Raw genomic sequence first — 22462 nt, 5'->3', positions numbered from 1 at the left:
ACGTGATGTAAAGTTAGATCCTTGATCACTCTGTATAGTGTGAGGGATACCAAAGATGGAAATAAATTGTGAAAGTGCTTTCACTACAGCTCTAGTAGATATTGTACGCAAAGCATAGGCAGCAGGGTATCGGGTAGACTGACACATCACCGTCAGCAGGTAAACACACCCGGACTTAGATGGAGGCAACGGTCCCACACAATCAATTAACAAATGTTCAAATGGTTTTCCTATAGCTGGTATAGGGTAAAGTGGAGCCGGCTTTAACACCTGATTAGGCTTTCCTGTTAACTGGCAAACATGACACGTCTTAATGAAGCATGCCACCTCCTTCTTTAGGCGAGGCCAGTAGAAGTACTTCATAAGCCGGTCATAGGTCTTTTTAACCCCCAAGTGCCCCGCTACATCCCCATGAGCTGTCTGAAGGACCAGTTCTCTAAACTTAGCTGGCACTACCACTTGAAACACTGGGTCCTCAACTCCTTCGTCAGTGTGAGAAGACCACTTCCGGATCAACAAGCCCTCCTGAACAAAATAACCCCTTGCTGCACTGTGCAACTCCTCAGGTGGCAACACCCCAACAAACAGATCTTTTAATGTCGCATCCTCCTTCTGAGCTGCCACAAAATCACTATGAGAGAGAGAAGGTAAATTAGGCAAAACAACAGATTTTAACTCCCTAGTCTGTGAAACGTCATTAGTGGCACGGCTCATAGCCCGTGTCACTGCACAAGCGGTAAAGACAGACAAATTCTGATCACTAACACCACTGTCAGCTGGAATGGAGGGAATATTCCTAACAATTACAGGGGGCGGTACATCACCCCAAACACGCTCTCCAGCCAGATTATTACCCAACAGGAGATGTATGCCCTCTACAGGTAAAGAGGGACGGACTGCTATTGCTACTTCCCCCTGTACCAAATCGGACTGCAGATTAATCCTATGCAGTGGAACAGAGACAACCTGTAACCCAATTCCTCGGACTAAAACATTGTTCCCAGTGCTCGAGTCAGTAGAAAAAGGCAAAACGGACTCCAATATAAACGACTCGGACGCCCCTGTGTCCCTAAGTATCTTAACTGGCACCTGGCTGGAACTACCCACCAGTGAAACTAAACCATCTGTAACAAAAGGACAAAAAACACTTCCACCTGTTTCAACTGAATCAGCCCTAACATTACTCTCACTAGCCCCAGCAGATCTCAGGCCTGATAGGGAATATGAAGCCAGAAACTCTTCAGGTTTAGCCTCATTCTCAGCCATTAAAACGTTAGAAGGTATAACTGACTCTGATACAGCAAGCGTGACCCCCCTAACAACATCAGTACCATTTCTCAGATTTTTCCCCTTTAAAACAGGACAGTCTTTCTTCCAGTGCCCCTTGTCCAAGCAGTAGCGGCACACATCCGCATCCTTCTTAGCAGGTGTAAAAGCAGAAAACCTAGACTCTGTGAAAACCCACAGTACCCTTGTGTGACCGATTAACATGTGAATCTATTCTACTCTGAGCAGGTGGCAAATATGAACCTGACGAAGAAGGCCTCAAAACTTTATGGAAACGTCCAAAATGTTCCTGAGAAACATTAACAGCACCGGTTTCCTTTAAACTATACTTATGTGTCAAAGTGAAATCATCAGCCACAACTGCAGCTTCTGCTGCTGTTTTCATCTTATGCTCAGATATATGTATAGCAATTCGCTCCGGAAGGATGTTCCTAAACTGTTCTAAAACAATCAAATTAGACAACTCTCCAAAAGTAGCGACCCCCACTGCAGAGCACCAACGATTGAAGTGGCTATTCAGCTCTCTTGCTACCTCTGTATACGTCTGTTTGTCTCCCTTTCTCCAGCTACGAAACCGCAAACGATAAGCTTCAGGAACTAATTCATAAATTTTAAGCACTGCCTCTTTTACTTTTACATAATTTTTCCTGTCTGGCACAGGCAACGCAATAAATGCTTCTTGCGCTCTACCGACAAAAACACTTTGGAGTAACAACGTTCTCTCAGAGTCAGACCAGCCACGGTCATCAGCCACACTCTCAAATAAAGAAAAGAAAATATCTGGATCCTTCTCATTGAACTTTGGAAGCAACCTAACCATGTGGGATATATCAGGGGGACGCACCGACCCCCTAGGAGCCATATCCTCATCCCCATCAGATAAAAGCCTACCTTCAGCAACCAGTCTCAGACGTGCTAAAGCCACTTCACGTTCACTTCTTATTCTTTCCATTTCTAATTGTCGCTCGGCTTCCCTTTCATTCTGCTCTGCTTTACGTTGAGCTTCTCTCTCTAGACGTTCAGCTTCCCATTGAGCTTCTCTCTCTTTCTGTTGCATTTCTATTAACACTTTCTGTTGCTCAAACGTAAGTGACATTTTGGAAAACTCTGCCGAAAGAGGTGTCGACGTTGCTTCTCCTAGCGCTAATTCCTCCATAATTAGAGATGCAGGTGATGAAAGAATATTCCTAACAACCAATTCCGCCTGAACCGACACTTTTATCTGGGCCAATTTCGCTGTTCTAGGTAAACCCAAATCAAAATTATAATGTTCACAAACTTGACGTAGCTGATCCTTTGTCAAACAATTCAAAACCTCCACTGATGGAGCTACGAAAAAAATCCTCTAAACTAGCCATACAAATGAAATGAACTCAACAGCATACAATCTTTATAGACTACCAAAGGAAAAAAAAACAAGCTCACCTTTTACAATGCAAGTGTGGCCACAACACTGCGCATCAAGACGAGACAAAAGGAAGTGCCCTAAAAGAAAAAAAAACAACAACAAAAAACAGCGATCCTCTTCATGCATACCCCAAGGACAGAGATTTTTATTACACGATATCAGCGGCGCCTAAACTCCCCCGACAAAATGTCGTTAAAGCAGGCTTCCACGACTGTGCCCTCTGCCCAGGATAGCACAAAAACAAAAAACTAAAACAATAAATCAAAATAACAAACAAGCTGTTAATACTTAATGGGCACTCGCAAAGCTCCGATAGGCTACTTATCCAAACTTTATCAACAAACTCAATCTTTTAAATGCGCAGTGCAGATCCACACTTACCAAACAATAGCCCACCGCCAATTCTTCAACCTGGCTCACTTCAAAAACAGCCCAGGCACTAATTAACTAAATATTCTCCTTCTCTCACGCACCTACAAGGAAAACAAAAAATTTTGAATCACTCCCCATGCGTCTTCCCAACGATTCAAAACAACATGTTTAGTTCAATGAACTGTATCGGTTCTTTTACAAGATCCATATACAGCGCTTTCCAAATCAAACGCAACTAAACAAAACGAATCTGCATTTAACACTTTAAACAACAAGGCTACTCAAAACCTTGTTATAAGCATTAAAAGAAAGAGAAGAGAGAAAAAAAAAAATATTTACCAATGTCGTTTAGATCTCTGACGAGCCCCCAATCTGTTACATTCTGCCTATTCCAGGCTATGTAAACAGAGAGGGAAGACCACGCGGAGTGTTCATTTAAAGAAATATATTTATTAAAGATAAATAAAGAACAACGCAAGTTAAATAAAGTCAGTGTATATGTTAGGTTGAGAAATAAAACATGTATGCAATAAGTGACTTGAAGTGTCATGCAAAAGGAAACAAAAATGTCAAAACGGTGCGGGAGAGAAGAAGAAGCGGCGGCCCTTCAACCAGCTCTGGAGAGATCTTTAAAGCCCAAGATACTGGAATCAATCACACGCGATCCTTGAGGCAATCACCAGCACAACACACCACACCTGTGCTCCATCACCTGTAGGGGAGACGTAATCAACAGGAAAGAGCAAAGAGGAGGAGCCCAGCAGATCCGTGACATGGTGTATGGAGTGAAGAAATTTCACCAGTATCAGTGGGGGCGGAAGTTTAACTTAATCACCGACCATAAACCCCTGCTTACGCTGTTTGGAGAGCATAAAGGACTTCCAACAATGGCTGCAGCACGTATACAGAGGTGGGCTATTATACTGTCTGCTTATGATTATCATATAATCTACCGCCAGTCAGAAGATCATGGCAACGCAGATGGTCTGTCTCGTGTCCCACTGCCGGAGACTACGGACGCAGGAACAGAGAAAGTGACAGCATATCTACATGCACTCATCTGTGAACACCTGGAAGATGTACCGCTGAGTGCAAAACAGACTTCCAAGGCAACACGCAGGGATGCAGAGCTATCTAGGTTGCACAGATACATCATGGAAGGGTGGCCAAGAGAAGTATCAGAAGAACTGAAAGTGTTCTACAAAAAAAGAGGAACTGTTGAGCAAGGTTGTGTTCTATGGGGGACAAGAGTAGTGGTGCCTACAAAGTTGAGAACGGTAGTGCTTAAGGAGATCCACAGCGGACACCCTGGCATTGTAAAGATGAAGACCATTGCAAGGCAATATGTCTGGTGGCCACATGTAGACATGGACGTTGAATGAACCTGTAAGCAGTGTGACAGGTACCAGTTGGAGCAGCGTATGCCACACCTAGTTCCTCTGCACCCGTGGGAGTTTCCGGGAGAGGTTTGGAAAAGGCTGAAATGCTGTTTCATGCATACTGAGCTTTTTACACTGTTAAAGACTTGGATTCCCATCCTAAACATAGACAAAGTTTCAAAAACTAATGTTGGACGTTTTATGGAGTATTTCTGTGTCAAAAATACTCCTTCCGGTTTCTCACAAGTTTCTGAGAGGTTTTTTTGAGTATGGGTCGGCTTGACATCAATAGAGCGGAAGGTCCTTGTATAGGCCGTAAGGGCTCTTCTCCCGGTAGGGTGCGTGCACGCGTGTGACTAGAGTGAGAGAGGAAATGCACGCCCATAAAGACTCGCTCAGCTGCAGATCCACTCGTCCGTGAACACTTATGTTGTTTATAGTCCGCACCACGCTCCACTTTATTCCTATGGGTGACAAGCGACTTCAACGCTTCAGCACAGCATTCCGGGAAGGCAGCGCTGCATTTGAACCGATTTGAACCGGGAAGCTTCACAACATTGCTTCAGTCGCGTCGCAAAGTGGATCTCCACAGTCACTGACTTCACCAAATCATACCAAAGAAGTGTGTTTTTGACAGAGCGGTCCCAGCGATAAAGGTTCGGTCCTGCTTTGGAAGCAGTCGGTGAGTAAAATTGCTTCAAATGTCTATGCTGTTGGCTATCGTCGCGTGAGTAAACATCAGTAAACGACACGATCGCGTGCTTCGTCATTTAAATGCGCTAACGGTTACTCCATTGTTGTTCTATGTATAACGTTACACTAGTCTGATGTGCAAAACCGTTTTGCTTGCTACTGCTAAGGTTTAGCCATCTATCTATCTTTATCCATGGGAATGCCAGCTAGTGTATATAAAAAACTTGATAAGATCTTATTTAATTTAATTTGAAGGAATAGATCCCATTATTTACGTAAAGATATTTTATGTAACTTAAGGAAAGATGGTGGTCTTGAAGTGTTGACTTTTGAAATCTTATGTAATTCCTTTTTGGTGAGATGGTTAAGTAATTTAGTTAAGGAAGCAGAGAGCATTTGGAACACCTTTCCCAAACAGATTTTTGATTCACTGGGAGGATTAAACTTGTTGTTGAAATGCCATTTTAAAATTGAGAAGTTACCTGTGAAGTTGGCCAACTTTCACAAGCATGCCCTGTTAGCCTGGAAAATGGTATACAAACACAATTTTTCTCCCACAAACTCTGGAACAACAGGAATATTCAATATGAAAAAAAAATCTAATGGGTAGATAACAACATTCTTTTAGTTGAACAACTCATGAACACAGAAGGTCAGTTACTAACATATGACGAGTTTCTTTCAAAAGCAAAATGTCCTGTCTCCCCTAAGGAGTATGCTATAGTTTTTGATGCTGTGCCAAGAAATATCATTCAGATGTTAAAATATAACTCTAAATATATAATATAAATTTTGTAACTGGAACTTATTTGACTACACAAGAAATTTTTCTTGGCGACATTGACATCACTAACAAAAAAATGCCCAAACAAATACATTAGGAATCTAATGCACACTAAAACACTTCCTGCAGCAAGATCCTTTTGGGCTTCTCAGTTTGAAGAAATCAAATGGGAAAGAATGTGGTTAATTGGGGACAAGTTCCTCTTAAATAATAAAAGGTGGTGTCTTATAAAATTGTAAATAGAATATACCCAGCAAAGAGAATGTTAAAATTGGCATTGAATATTCCTGTACCTTTTGTGGTAATTATGACGAAACAATTTGTCATCTGTTTTATGATTGTATATACTGTATAGTAAAATATTTTTGAGAGATGTTGAAAACTATATAAGACGTAAAACTGGACAAACTTTAACATTAAAGGGAAAAGATGTGTTTATTAATTATATATATATATATAATAATATATATATATATATATATATATATATATATATATATATATATATATATATATATATATATATATATATATATATATGTCCGATATAATTTATCGCATCTCTTGCTTTTAATTCGGTTAGATATCAAATACCCTGCTGTATTGCTTTTTCTTTTTATTATATGCCAATTTTATGATTGGTTTACAAACACTTGTGCATTAATTCTCCATATATATATATATATATATATATATATATATATATATATATATATATATATATATATATATATATATATATATATATATATATATATATATATATATATATATATATATATATATTCCGTATGCTATCAAGGCCTACTCCTCAATGTAAAATGAAGTAGCAGCCTAGCCTTCTCTTCACCAAACATCGCGAGACGTTCAGAGGCGTGACGTCAGAACGTGCGCATAGAAACGGACAAGATGTCGCTTACAAGGTAAGTAGCATTGAAGCTGTTTTTAAAGGTTTTTGTTTCCACTTGTCCATTAAAGCCTACCTTAAAGAGGTCTTCGTGTTTTTTTGTGTACACGTGGGGTGTTTGTTTATAATTTACGTTCTTTATTATCTGTATTGTGCTATTTGATGCGCTGAGGCCTGCGGTGTTGTGCTCTTTGTATCACAGTGAGTGCTAAAAAGCTAATGCTACGACCATAGCAAAAGCAAAAAAATAACGTTTCTGATACATAAATGTATCTCAGAATCGAGAATAAAATTATTTCACCCATATCCATGCACATAATTCTTTATTTTTATTTTTATAAAAGGCTCGCATCTCCATTCCTTTAAGTAATAGGTACCCTTTTCTACTTATGCATTTAACTTTAATTTGATTAAATGTAGTTTAATTTGACAAATAAACTTTGCGTGTGTTAAGGAAACACTTTTAAACCCAATTTCTCTCTGTTTGATATGCACAGTCTTCACAGTTTCTACATCATACACCCACATACTGCTGTGTATGGATATAAGTTAACATCCAATTATTAGGAATCACTTGATGATTTATTAGTTACTGTCAACCTCACTTGACACATTTTTTCCATCTTGTAGTTTTCTTCCTGCACCCACCCAACTGTCCCAGGACCAGCTGGAGGCAGAGGAGAGGTCTCGTGTTCAAAGGTCGCAATCCACTGCTTTGGTTTCCACCCGCAGAGAACCTCCTCCCTACGGCTTCAGAAAATCATGGGTTCCCCGGGCACTAGAGGTACTGCAATATAAGATTTATGGTTTTATAATAGATTTGATATATATTACACACATACACATCATGGCCCTGTCCTCACTGTACCCACACATATAATGTGTATTTGACTATGGTGTGAAGACCACGCGTTTGTGTAAAACTTTTGATTACCTGATGGGACAGACTTTAACTTGGGACAGAAAGTTATTACATAGCATTATTAACATATTTTGATTTCAAATACTTTGCACTATAAAATAAACTTTTACATTTATGTTCAGGGGTCCCTATATAATGCACTTCCTGTCGCATAGACACTCAAGTTAGTCTCAGCTTTAAATGACTAACAGACACACTGAGAACTGAGAAACACTTGTGGGGTTTGTTTGCTTTCTTCCTGCAAACAAACTTTCTTGTTTGCTTTCTTCTTTCTTCCTTTTAATGGCCCACCTAGAAACAAATGCTGTGATGCCAAACTCCCTCATGAAGAAGACTGCCACTGTGTTTACAGATGTGACAATGATTTTTCAAAAGTAATCCAACTTTCAAAAGTAATGTAATGTTTGTGGCTCCATTGTTGCAGTAAACTTGCACAAAGGTTTATAGATGCAACTTTATATAGACATCGACTTTACATTTTTTACGCTCCTAAACATGAAGCGGAACAAAACTGTGATTGGTTGCGTTAGGTTGTCAGTCAAACATCCCCTTGGGCGATCATTGACCGTTTAAACCTTAAATGATAGTAAGAATTTTGACCGATTAACACTATCAGTTAAACGGTTTAAAGGGTTGTTTTTTGTTTTTTTTACTCATGTGGTGCTTCGACACATGCAATGAACCACACATGCCGACACAGACATATTGCACAAAATGAAGCAATGGAAAAGAAGCATACTGTGTGGGACCATTTCGACAGAAAAGGTGACGAAGTTACGTGCAAAATAAGCTATGCGGTATTACAATACAGCAGTAGCTGTATAAAATAAGACTTATTTCAAGTTTGATTTACAGCCATTTGCAATGGCTTGCTTTACTCATTTGTGGCGATGCATGTTGTTGCAGCACCATCCTATCTATCTTACTACAACTCTCACACGTTTATTTTTTAACCATTTGCCAGGAGTACAATTTATACCTGGTCTATCTAGAGAAAACGAATGAAGGAACCAGTTGTAAAAAGACCATAACTCTAGCAGCTGAGCTGAAGAATCGTGCGCTGCTGGCGCGGACTCTTTAACCCTGTGCAACCCATGTCTTCACAGTCACGTAAGCTGTTATGGTCTCATGTTTTTTCCACCAGCGCAGCACGTTAATTAATTTTTTTTTAAATTAATAAAATAAATATAAAACGAAGGAGAAGCCTAAAAAAGGTCTGAAGCCTGGCCGTAGGGGCGTAAACAGTCGGTCCCGTCAGGCTCGGGCGTAAATGCAGGGCTCTAGTGTGAATCTAGGTTCTGTTGTTGAGCTGTTCAGTATGTTCTGCCGTTTGCACAATAAAATAAACACATGAAAAAAAGTATTTTTAACGGGTCACAGACACTCGGCATTTGTATTTTTATGTAAGGCCAATTCAATATTATAATCTTATCAGTTAGCAGTTAATAATCGATTAACTAGCATCGGTTGTCGGTCGAAAAAATTAACCGAAATGAGAATCCCTAGTCCAGACCTTTTGAAGATCAGTCTGAAGGTCTGGCTATGCAAGACTCTCAAGTGAGCAAGACTGGGAGTGTGTATTGGGATAGACCCTGTATTTCTAAGAAATGTGAACCTGGGGGCTTGTGTTCTTCATGCACAACAGTATTTCACATCAGGCCAGTCTGGGGCAAGTCCCCACAGTTGTGTACAGTAGATAAGGCAAATTCATCTGACACTGTTAAAAAAAAGCAACAACCTGGATTTGCCTGCTGGCAGGTGGTATTTTTTTTTTTTCTACTGTAAATTGTTTTGGTAATGTTATGATATTATTTTCAAGGATTTTGGAGATGGAGGAGCTTTTCCAGAGATCCATGTGGCCCAGTATCCTCTGGAAATGGGTAGGAAGAAAAGGACCTCAAATGCTCTGGCAGTGCAGGTGGATGCAGAGGGCAAGATCAAATATGACGCCATTGCTAGGCAAGGTCAAAACAAAGACAAGGTGCTTCATCTTCTTGTGTTTATTAAATTGTTCATATATTCAGTGGATCACACCTGTAGAGGATGTGTTTGCATTCTTTATTTCTTTGTTTCAGGTCATATTCAGCAAATACACAGACATGCTTCCTAAGGAGGTCCTAAATGAAGATGCTCCTGAACTGCAGAAACCTGATGAAGAGGCGGTGAAAGAGGTGAGATATAACACAGCTTTATTTGACTGAGAACAGTTTAAAATATATTCTACAGGCTGAAATAGTCTGTCGAAATGGATGGAAAACACAATTAGATTATTTTACTTAAATATTGTTAATTTTTTAAAAATTATAAAAAAGGCATAATTTCAATTTGTGGGAAAAGCTTTTGTCTGAGGTCGCAATGAGCAAAATATTACAGGGTTAGTTCTCCCAAAAATTTGTCATTAATGACTCTAATGTTGGTCGACACCCGTAAGACCTCTGTTCATCTTCGGAATACATTTTAAGATATTTTATATTTAGTCCGAGAGCGTATCCAAGTGTATGCACACTACTTTCCATGTCCAGAAAGGTAATAAAAACATAAACGGATCGATTCATGATTCGGATTGCATGTCAAACTGCTGAAATCACGTGACATTGGCAATCCGTATCATGAATCAATATGCTGATTCATAACCGTTTGAATCTTTATTTGAGGTTTGAAAACAAACGCGGAAGAGAAGACAATGCTGAATAAAGTCGTAGTTTTTGTTAATTTTGGACCAAGATGTATTTTCGATTCTTCAAGAGTTTCTAATTAACTGACTGATGTCATATATGGCAACATTAGGGTCATTAATGACATAAATTAAATTTTTGGATGAACTAACCCTTCAATGCAACGCATGCAATTATTCAAAGCTAAGAAATAGCTTAAGTTTATGTTAAAAAAATTATAGTAATTGCGTAACATTTATAAATCAAGTAAATCGTTTATGCATAGTTTAATACAAAGAGCCGAAGTGTTGATCACACAGCACTTAAAACATTTCAAACATGAGTTGCTGTGGAACAGGGGGGTGGGGAGTGTACAAAGACTCAAAACATGTTTTTTTTTAAAGTTGAATTTCTTTTTAAATATTGTTTTAAATGTTAACATTATGCGTTAGTGCATGTCCATCTAGCGCACAATAGAAACCATTTTCTGCGCTGCTTCTCTGTGTAAACAGCTTGGTTGCGATTTTGACAATACCAAGATCTTCTCCACATTGAGCTGCTCTGTTTTTGCAATGTTTAAACATTGCAAAAATAGAGCAGCTCAATGTGCTCTATGTAAGGGCAATGTACACCCAGCCTGTTGTTATCGCAGAATAAACCCCGACAGAGTGATCAGGAGTCTTGCATCACTCTGAAGGGGTTTATTCTGCGATTAAAAACCGGCTGGGTGTACATTATCCCGCTTATTACACGGCTACTAGTCTCAAATAAATAATTATTAGACACAAAATATTGTCTCGAGATTAAATATTTTATTAGCTCTTCCGCAAAGCTTCCGCAAAGGAAAACAGTTCCAACCTGCTTTAAGCCTTTATCTATTGCTGAAGATTTGCCATAACGTTATGCCCTTGCTAAATGTTGAAAATGAATGCTGAAAGAGTTAGTTCACCCAAAAATGAAACCAAGCCTATGATTTACTCACCCTCAATTTATCATAGGTGTATATGACATTCTTCTTTCATACAAATACAATCGGAGTTATATTTAAAAAGTCCAGGCTAACGTTAATCCAAGCAGTTGTTGTAGTTGTGTTTGAAGTCCATAAAAAATGCAGCTGTCCGTCAAATAACGTGCTCCACACGACTCCGATGGGTTAATAGAGCCTTCTGATTCGAATCGATGCGTTTGATAAGAAAAAGATCTATATTAAAAACGTTATAAAGGAAACCTGCCTTGAAGTCTTCCATTGTAACCCATGGCTGCTTAAGCCACAAGATGGCGCCAGTGTTAAGCATAGAAGTAGTACCGGTCAAGATAACTCGTAGTACCCGTATGAGCGGGTGTTATCTGGAAATAACATACCGCTGGAATGCGCGATTGACCAATCAGAATCAAGTATTTCACAGAGCCGTGTAATAAATCAAGTTAAACCTACTACATGTGGCGCAGCTTGGTTGGTTATTCTAAACTTTAGAATAACCAACCAAGCTGCGCCACATGTAGTAGGTTTAACTTGATATGCTAACAAAAACATTAAAATTATACAAATCTTACATCATCGCATTTTGTGTGCCACTGATAAGGCTTATACCTGACCTACACCTGACATTCAAGTGCACCGTGTTTTTTCATTTGAATGTGTATTTTTTTATTTTTTTTTATTCAATGAATACTCAAATTTGACAGCCCTTCGCTGAAATAGGGTTTTGACAATAACATAATTTCAGTAGTCAATACCAGTGCAATTTCACAATCGTTAAAGGTCCCGTTCTTCGCGATTCCATCTTTCAAACTTTAGTTAGTGTGAAATGTTGCTGTTAGAGCATAAAAAATACCTGTAAAATTATAAAGCTCAAAGTTAAATGCCAAGCGAGATATTTTGTTTAACAGAAGTTCCCTTTCAAAGCCTACAGCGAACGGCCGGTTTGGACTACACCCCTGCACTTCCTTCTGTAATGCATCACTAGAACCGTTTGTTGACTAACCCTCTGCCCACAAGAACACGCAAAATAGGGGGTGTGGTCTTGTTGCTCTCCCACATGGAGAAGAGCGCACATTCAGCGCTTACATCTCCCTGTTAAGGTAAGAGGCGGGACCTTTTCCGGGCAAAGTGCGATAAGCTGCTGTCCAATCACAACACGGGAAGCGCTGGCCCAATCAGAACTCGTTACGTTTTCTGAAGGAGGCACTTCATAGAACAAGGAAATAATGAGGCCGTTTTTAGGACAGAGAAAACAGCGCTGTACAAAAAAGTAAAGTGTGTGAAAAATACTGTGTTCTTTTACACGCGAAAAATGAAGTCATGTTATATTGCACACTGTAAACATAATCAAAGCTTCGAAAACATGCGAAGAACGGGACCTTTAACAACAGTTTCACTTTCCCAGTGAAAAATGGAATTCTAATTATTGCTATATACATTTTTTTTATATATTAAATATTAACATAATATTATGTTGGTCTGTAATCACTAACTTCAAATGGGTTTTTGTTGGCTTGTGTTAAAACGACATGAAAAATGTCAGTACTTTTGTTCATCAGTTTTAATCAAGCAAAAATCCTCATGACTTTCAATAATTGTGGAGAAGCCAGCATCTATTAATGTTCCTGTTTCCTCTTGCTGTAGATTACAGAAAAGACCAGAGCAGCTCTGGATAAACAAGTCTCACAGAAAATTGCTGCAGCCATGCCTGTACGTGCTGCAGACAAACAGGCCCCAGCACAGTATATTCGGTAAGACCATGCTCTTAAACTTAGTTTAAAGAAATGTTCTGGGTTCGCAATATAGATGAGCTATGCAGCTTGAATTTTTTGTTCTAGCGCAAGCATGAATTGTTCAGTAAAAACCTGTTGTTTGAGCGTTAAAGTTGCCTAAATTATCCGTTATGAGGGGGGAATAGTTGTCCCTTGTGCTTCCATATTAACTGCTGTATACTGTAACGATTTTTGCTTTAAAAGCATTGAGGGGGGAGTCAGTTATTTTCTGTTGTAATCGACGTTATGCCACAGATACCCTCAACAGAGCTTATATTAAACCAGCAAAATTCCTTTAAAGTCAGTCTGAGAGTTTCTGTGTGATTTGTGTTTGCACTGCAAGATATGGACAGCATCGAGTTGTTGGAGTTCACTAAAGTTCCATAAATTACTCTTGTATTTCTTAAAGGTACACACCCTCCCAGCAAGGACTCGCGTTTAACTCCGGAGCAAAACAGAGGGTCATCCGTATGGTGGAAATGCAGAAAGATCCAATTGAACCACCGCGATTCAAGTATGTCACCTTAATATGAGATTTATGGGAAATTGGGTATAGTGTGTGGGATACACACAAGAAACTCAATATTTGTGTTTTCTAACAGAATCAATAAGAAAATTCCTCGTGGACCTCCATCCCCTCCTGCTCCAGTCATGCATTCTCCAAGCAGAAAGGTATGAGTCTGGTTTCCGCCAACTATCGATCCCAACATTGATTGTCATCGGTTTTGATTACACTCAGAATCAACAGAAACCTGTCTGGAGAAAATATATCTGAGAACTTCTCAACCGACATTTTTTTTCCCCTCTTCTTTTTTTTCAGATGACCGTGAAAGAACAGCAGGAGTGGAAGATTCCACCCTGTATTTCCAACTGGAAGAACGCAAAGGTAACGCTGAGCCTCCATCAATTATTCAGCTGCTTATTGTTGGTTTAAAATATTGACTGAATACAACTGTGTTGCTTTCTCACTCCTCTCATTGTTGCTTCTCAGGGTTATACCATTCCTCTAGACAAGCGTTTGGCTGCTGACGGACGAGGCCTGCAGACCGTCCACATCAATGAGAATTTTGCCAAGCTGGCTGAGGCTTTGTACATTGCAGACAGAAAGGTTGACTGCTTATTCCTGCATCCCTTAACACTCTAAATCCCACCTTGCTAAGTTTACTGACTTTTAAGAAGTAAAGAAAAATTCAGGACTGTCAACATTACAGAACAGTTTCTCAGACCAAAATTATGTGTGAAGCACCATTTGGGGTTAACACCATCTCAGGATCACATCTATAAAATAAACATGGATCCTCTGATAAATTTGGATAGCATTTATAGATCAAATTTAATTTGGTTGGGAATGCTCTCTTTTTACAATACAAACAAATCCCATTAAAATTGTTCTTGTGCTAGTCAATATTTTGATTTGTTTTGATGCTAATGTTGGTTGTGTGATGTGTACAGGCCAGAGAGGCTGTGGAGATGAGAGCACAAGTAGAAAAGAAGATGGCCCAGAAAGAGAAAGAAAAGAAAGAGGAGAAGCTGAGAGAGTTGGCTAAGATGGCCAGAGACAGGAGAGCTGGTATCAAAGCCCACGGTGACAAAGGTACAAAAAGACGTACACGCCAACATCAAATGTCTATGAATTAGATTTGAATCATACACAGCATATGTGGTATTTTTCCTGAAACATTGGATATTTGTCTAACAATCAGTGTTTGCCTAGACTTTTTTATGCTTAAAGGAACTGTATGTAAGAAATGTATATTAATTAATTATAAAATGGTCCTGATATGTCAGTAGACATTAAGATATTATGTTAATTTAAAATACTTATATCACTGACAACAGTAGTCCGGCTAGGATATTGTCATTTAAAAGTTCTTGTTGCAGCCCTCGAATAATTTTGATGTTGACATGTTGTGTTTTGGCCTGGAGCACCATCTATCTATCTACCAATCACGAAGTCAGTAGTGTTTCGGCGTCCGGGTTGCCAGCCCTGCTTTAGTTACCACAGCTGCAGCTACAAATGTTCCTGCTGGATCCTGCAGCTTATCTGGCAACCTTGATTCAGAGGGAGGGGGAGAGGGGATACACCTCTACAGTAATTTGAAAGTGATTGCAGTACCAGTTTTGGCCACAATCTTACATACACTTCCTTTAAGATTATTTAAATATTTATTTTAAATGCGTTTACTAATTTATGAATTGAGAAGGGTTTTAGTCTTGGCCCTGGTTTTTGTCATCAGAGTGCTGTCACTATTGGGTGAGATCACCATCTATGTCTTTGATTTTCTCCCAGGTGGTGAGGACACAGAAGTCAGGGAGCGTGACGAGATCCGTCACGAGAGGAGGAAAGAAAGACAGCACGACAGGAACATTTCCAGAGCCGCCCCTGATAAGAGGTACATGCATTTTTTACACTCTTATCCTGAATAATTCATAGGCCATTGGAACTGGTTCAACGCATCCCATTTTAATATATGTGGTTTTGTGTTATTTTCTCTCCTCTGATCTCACACAAGTCCCACCGGTGTTCGTTTTACATCAGACACCTTTTAGTGAAACAAACTGACACATCCTGTACTCAGACCAATCTTGTCATACTTGTTAAAATGCATTTAATCTGCGCTTGTGGTAGCTTGAATTATTCATGCTTTTTCCTCAAAAGATGTTCGTGTGAGAATTCCCTGAACTCCCAGTTTGAGACGTGTGTAATGTAGCATGATGGCGCTTTGTATGAGGTGTTATTGTGGATTTAGCTGATGTCAGTGTGATTTTGGTCTGTCCAGGTCAAAGCTACAAAGAGATCAGGACAGGGACATCAGTGAGCTCATTGCTCTGGGTCAACCAAACCCCCGTGCCTCCAGTGAGGCTCAGTATGACCAGAGACTCTTCAATCAGAGCAAGGTAATCAACCCTCTGGCTTTGCTTATCTTGGTAACCTTACTGATTTTTAGGGCTGGGTAAAAAATATTGATTTTCAAAATTATTTAATCCATTCTCTTTTTTAACGAACCAATATCGGTTCTTAAATCCCAAGAATCGATTAGCCTATCCTTTTTTCAGTTCATGAATAATTGGAACATTGTACCATGCTTCCCATCCAATTAATAACAATAATCTTTCCAAAAAATGAATAGGTGTGTGCAGTGCATTAGAAAAATGCCAAACTATTCTCACACAAAGTGAAGAATGAAAATGCAATAAAATGAAAAAAAGGGGAAGATGTGAAACACATGACAAAATGTAAAAATATTTTGTACATTATAGCCCTGTACATTATACAGTTTTGGTTTAATGTGGCATGGCCAATTGCAGTGGCACCTCAGTTCAAGAGAAGTAACAGCACAGAGTAGGGATGCACGATATTATCGGCACGACATAGGAATCGGCCGATAAACGCTTAAAATATAAAAATCGGCATCGGCCGATATGCCTTGCCGATATGATACCGTGTTGATATGCGCTTGCAATAACTCACGTGTGCAAGGAGTGCTACAGCGATGAGACCATGTCAGCACTGCGGTCATTCTTCAAGTGAAAACAAGAAAATACATTGCATGTACAGTGATTTATATTGCCTGTTTTTAAATGCTGCCTTGAATTTCTGAATGCACGTACTGAAGAACGTGACCGTCAGCAGCAGATTTGCCACGTTTTCACAACAAAACTAGCCCAAAACAAGCCCAATCGCGTCTCCCCACTCTCTAGCGCGTGCGGCAGCCTCCACAGCAGCAGAAGCTCCTCCAGGTCCTAGTGCCCTCCAGCTAGACCGCTATATATTTATACATGTAGTGGGGGCGCTGTTGTTACAGTAATACAATGAAAAGTAGAATACACAAATAAATTGGAAGTTACTTCTTGTTCTGAATAAACAAATCAGTAATGATGTCATAAATCACAAGCATGACACTTGTAAATTAAATACTTTTATATACAGTGTATTAATCTGTAACAAAATTGTATGAAATGGATGATGAAAAATAATCCAAGGAGCTCTACAATAATTGTAGAATTAAAAGACAGCATCAATGGATGTCATGCCACCCCCACTTCATGTGCACAAACGTTAAATCCAAAAATACAATATTTAGGTTACAGCTGCATCTGGGGTGAAAAATTACTGACTTTATTATTGTTATTTTCAGAGCTTTTAATATACTCTTATCATAAAAAGAACTTTATTAACATTTATTTATCTTCAACAAGAATCCTTTTAGTAAGGATACCTCAGAAATCTGAAACCAGAATGAAAAAAAATAGTTTTTGCTCAAAATGGTGTTGTTTCCAAACAAAGGGAAAAAAATAAACATATATCGGCATCGGTATCGGCATCGGCCAAAATGAGCTGAAAAATATCGGCATATCGGATATCGGCAAAAATCCAATATCGTGCATCCCTAGCACAGAGCCCATGTGAACTGATCATCCCATCCACTTTAATTCTAGTTCCAGCATGAAATAAACATGAATGTACATCTTAAGGTGTGTTAAAAGAGAGTAAACTTACAGAAATCCGTATCATGTCATATATCATGAGTGAGTGTTTCGACCACAGAAAAGATGTCAATAAAATTGCTTGCGTTACATTTTCCTCCGAAAACTCTAGGTAAATCAAAGTGAACTCTATAGAATCAAATTGAAAGCTTCATAAAATTTGCCAATACTCAGCCCTACTGATTTTAGTTCAGTAAGATCTGTGTAATGGTAAGGTGCTTTTTCCCAAAGTGCACAATTAAATGAAATTAAGCTATTCTTGTAATGTTTGTGATTCATCTGCCTTTAAGACAAATCCATAATCATTTAGTTCCTTTATCTGCCTTTATAATTGTAGACGAAGAGACATGTGGCAGGGAACATGTAAAGTAAATATGTAAAATTATACATAGGTGTGTAATGGTGCATCCAGAGCCGCCACAGTAGTCATAAATAATTGTCATATCAAATCCTGTTTTACATCATGTAATCTAATATTGGATCAAGTCCTGCTCTACATTAATCCACACAGAGCATATTTTTTTGGTTTCACACAGAAATATAGCTTCATGCCATCTAATGGATTCGGTGGTCAAAATGGAAATTAAAATCTAATTGTGGTCAATGGTAATCAAATTGTGACAAATTATTGGAAATCTCAAGTGCATATAAAAAAAAAAATCTAATATATTTTGACTATGAAATATTAAATCAGTACAAATGATTGTAAGATGCATATTTCATAGCTGTGATGTATGAAACTCACTGTTTGTGTTTTTCAGGGGATGGACAGTGGTTTTGCTGGTGGAGAGGATGAGATGTATAATGTCTATGATCAGCCCTTCAGAAGTGGCAGAGACATGGCACAGAATATTTACAGGCCTGGTAAGAGTGCAGATAAGGACATGTATGGAGACGACCTGGACACACTCATGCAGAGCAGCAGGTATGGAGACACCTAGACTGAATATTTGCATGCATTTTAACTACAGAGAAATGTCAGATTTTGTAAGAAATTGATCACTAATGGAATTTAATCTAATTAACATTCAAATTGCTTAAGCCCTATCGAATTTTTTTTATTTTTTATGTTAAAGAATATTGTTAGAATCACCACAGATGTCAGGGCTCTAGACTTAAACTAAAACGGTATATTTTTGCTGAAATCGCCATTGGGGACCATTCTGTGATGAGTAGCCCATCACATCTTATGTTGTGTTGACATATTAAAAAGATAAGAACCGCAGCAAATTTACAGTGGAAAAAAACCTCACTGAATCCGTCCAAAATGTGGGAAGTGTCAGAAACGGATGTCATAACTGAAAAAATCAGAAACGGATGTCGTAACGGAAAAAATCAGGCTTTTTCAAAGCCCTCATCTCTATCGAGCAACAACGCTGACGGCTGTGCCAGCATGAGGGAGAGATCAAAAGCAATGGAGACATGTTAATGAATGAATATCCAGTACTGTAAAAGTGCAGGAAAGCAGTTTCTGGTTAACCACAGCAGATAAACATGTCAGCTGTGTGGACGCCAAGTAATTGTTAACAATTCTCGTTTTTAATTTATTATTTTTCTCAATATATTTTACTATTTGCTTTTTTCTGTTACTGCCTGTAAGGGCTCACAATATCGTACTGATATTGGCAATGTACTGCTCTTCCCAACGGGCGATTTTTAAGTAGTGAATACAATTTCTTTCTTGTTTTGTGTTGTTGACTCTTAACTTACAGTGCCTTGCGAAAGTATTCGGCTCCCTTGAACTTTGTGACCTTTTGCCACATTTCAGGCTTCAAACATAATGATATGAAACTGTAATTTTTTTTGTGAAGAATCAACAGCAAGTGGGACACAATCATGAAGCGGAACGAAATTTATTGGATATTTCAAACTTTTTTTTTAACAAATCTAAAACGGAAAAATTGGGCGTGCAAAATTATTCGGCCCCCTTAAGTTAATACTTTGTAGCGCCACCTTTTGCTGCGATTACAGCTGTAAGTCGCTTGGGGTATGTCTCTATCAGTTTTCGCACATTTTTGCCCATTCCTCCTTGCAGAACAGCTCGAGCTCAGTGAGGTTGGAGAGTTTGTGAACAGCAGTTTTCAGTTCTTTCCACAGATTCTCGATTGGATTCAGATCTGGAATTTGACTTGGCCATTCTAACACCTGGATATGTTTATTTTTGAAACATTCCATTGCAGATTTTGCTTTATGTTTTGGATCATTGTCTTGTTGGAAGACAAATCCGTCCCAGTCTCAGGTCTTTTGCAGACTCCATCAGGTTTTCTTCCAGAATGGTCCTGTATTTGGCTCCATCTATCTTCCCATCAATTTTAACCATCTTTCCTGTCCCTGCTGAAGAAAAGCAGGCCCAAACCATGATGCTGCCACCACCATGTTTGACAGTGGAGATGGTGTGTTCAGGGTGATGAGCTGTGTTACTTTTACGCCCAACATAACGTTTTGCATTCTTGCCAAAAAGTTCCATTTTGGTTTCATCTGACCAGAGCACCATCTTCTACATGTTTGGTGTGTCTCCCAGGTGGCTTGTGGCAAACTTTAAACAACACTTTTTATGGATATATTTAAGAAATTTGAAGCTTTTTTAAGCTTTTTTTCTTGCCACTCTTCCATAAAGGCCAGATTTGTGCAGTATACGACTGATTGTTGTCCTATGGACAGAGTCTCCCACCTCAGCTGTAGATCTCTGCAGTTCATCCAGAGTGATCATGGGCCTCTTGGCTGCATCTCTGATCAGTCTTCTCCTTGTATGAGCTGAAAGTTTAGAGGGACGGCCAGGTCTTGGTAGATTTGCAGTGGTCTGATACTCCTTCCATTTCAATATTATCGCTTGCACAGTGCTCCTTGGGATGTTTAAAGCTTGTGAAATCTTTTTGTATCCAAATCCGGATTTAAACTTCTCCACAACAGTATCTCGGACCTGCCTGGTGTGTTCCTTGTTCTTCATGATGCTCTCTGCTCTTTAAACGGACCTCTGAGACTATCACAGTGCAGGTGCATTTATACAGAGAGAGAGAGAGAGAGAGAGAGAGAGGTGTGGGCATGTTTTTGTGACATATGAGGACACAAATGTGTATAATGACATGGGTATGACAGGTATTACAAGGAGTAAAGTAAATTAACCTCATAAAAACTACATGCTGATAATTACATAATGCTACTCAAAGAGTATTACTTTGCTCTTTTTTTCCTAAACGTTTTGTGTGATGGTAAGTAGCAGAATTGGACAATGAATATATTGTAAAAATGCTAATTGATAGACTTTTTAAATAGTCGAGCCCATGCCCATTGATTACACACAGGTGGATTCTATTTATCATCATTAGTCATTTAGGTCACTCACTGAACTTCTGGAGAGAGTTTGCTGCACTGAAAGTAAAGGGGCCAAATAATTTTGCATGCCCAATTTTTCGGTTTTTGATTTGTTAAAGTTTGAAATATCCAATAAATTTCATTACACTTCATGGTTGTGTCCCACTTTTTGTTGATTCTTCACAAAAAATTACAGTTTTATATCTTCGTTTGAAGCCGGAAATGTGGTAAAAGTTCAAGGGGGCCGAATACTTTTGCAAGGCACTGTATCTGAAGGGAAAATAAGATCATGGATGGTTTTGATCATGCTGATTTGTCCGCAGTGAAGTTTAGCCAGTGTGTGTGGGCATGTTTTTGTGACGCATGAGGACACAAATGTGTATAATGACATGTGTATTACAAGGAGGGGGTGAAATATGAGTACATTGGCCATGTCCCCACTTTTCAAAATGCTTCTAAATCATACAGGATGAGGCTTTTTTTTTTTTGAAAGTAAAAATGCAAAATGTTTCTGGTGATGGGTAGGTTTAGGGGTAGTGGCAATGTAAGGGGATAGAAAATATGGTTTGTACAGTATAAAAACCATTATGCCTATGGAATGTCCCCATATGTCACAAAAACAAACAAAAATTTTAGGGCGCATAGATTTAACTTGGTGTTTCAGTTCTACACGGACAAAAAAAAAGATTTGTCTTCATGAGCGAATGAAAGGAGCTAAAAATGTAATTAAACACTGCCCATATAATTGCACATGAACATTTTAAATGCTTTTATTCTTCTGTTAGCGCCTAACTTTTCTCTTATATGAGCCAATGGCTCCTTAATTTATATTTTTGTCTGGAGCCCTGGATGTACATGGTATTTTTGACATGTTTGTTTATTGTAATTTTAGCCTCCTGGTGCATGCAACTGAAGCTTTTCTGTTCTCTCTTCAGGTTTGTTCCTGATCGGGAGTTCTCTGGTGCTGACCACGGTCCCCGCCGCGACGGGCCTGTGCAGTTTGAGGAGGATCCTTTCGGTCTGGATAAGTTCTTGGAGGAAGCCAAGCAGCACGGAGGCTCCAAAAGGGCATCCACTAGTGGCCGCTCAAAGGACTATGACCACGAGAAGAAACGCAGGAAGGAGTGAGCCACTTATTCTGTCCATAGCTGCAGGGTCAAATACTTCCTTCCCCCTATTTTTTTATAGCTGAAAAATGAATGATGAACTATTAGTAATATGGTGTTTCATCTTACTTTTCTTTTTTTTATCCTCTTAAATCTGAACCGCTTTTCTCCAGTCATGTTTTCTTGAACTCAAAAGTGTGAACTTAAAACTGTTGTACTGCAAAATCATTCTAATAAATGTCTTGTAGAGGATTTCATTGAATGTGAAAGATGATTTGTGAAATTTATCTAAAGTAATCTCTGAACAATGCTCCAACTACTTTGGTGCAAGGTGAAATTAATTTTAAATTACTCATTTAGTCTTATAAATCCAGTGCACATAGAGTGGTTTCATCT

The 22462-nt window shown here is 38.9% G+C and overlaps 1 protein-coding gene across 2 annotated transcripts; it reads left to right on the top strand.

Annotated features, from left to right (window-relative positions):
• Positions 1 to 6716: 6716 nt before the first annotated feature.
• On the top strand, positions 6717 to 22318 carry snw1 (SNW domain containing 1). Of its 2 annotated transcripts, none has more exons than XM_067417349.1 (14): positions 6717 to 6846; positions 7461 to 7614; positions 9572 to 9733; positions 9828 to 9923; positions 13033 to 13136; positions 13567 to 13674; positions 13763 to 13832; positions 13981 to 14046; positions 14152 to 14268; positions 14613 to 14754; positions 15451 to 15553; positions 15941 to 16058; positions 18410 to 18573; positions 21896 to 22318. In XM_067417349.1, exons 1-14 carry the CDS (start codon positions 6833 to 6835, stop codon positions 22086 to 22088), a joined length of 1611 nt encoding a protein of 536 aa, XP_067273450.1. In that variant the 5' UTR covers positions 6717 to 6832; the 3' UTR covers positions 22089 to 22318. The 2 variants fall into 2 exon arrangements, with proteins under 2 accessions (XP_067273450.1, XP_067273449.1); XM_067417348.1 differs by having other exon boundaries at positions 13033 to 13139; positions 13570 to 13674.
• The last annotated feature ends 144 nt before the right edge of the window (positions 22319 to 22462 follow it).

Source organism: Pseudorasbora parva, chromosome 15, assembly GCF_024679245.1.
Source record: "Pseudorasbora parva isolate DD20220531a chromosome 15, ASM2467924v1, whole genome shotgun sequence".
In the NCBI taxonomy this organism is placed as follows: domain Eukaryota; kingdom Metazoa; phylum Chordata; class Actinopteri; order Cypriniformes; family Gobionidae; genus Pseudorasbora; species Pseudorasbora parva.
Note: the sequence above shows the minus strand (reverse complement) of the source record. Positions and strands in the feature narration are given on the sequence as shown.

What these genes read in the sequence shown, in the direction of transcription:
- snw1 (XM_067417349.1), top strand. An exon ending in CCAACTGGAAGAACGCAAAG is followed by an intron (nt 14,047 to 14,151) that starts GTAACGCTGAGC and finishes GTTGCTTCTCAG; the next exon opens with GGTTATACCATTCCTCTAGA. An exon ending in AGAGCCGCCCCTGATAAGAG is followed by an intron (nt 15,554 to 15,940) that starts GTACATGCATTT and finishes TGGTCTGTCCAG; the next exon opens with GTCAAAGCTACAAAGAGATC.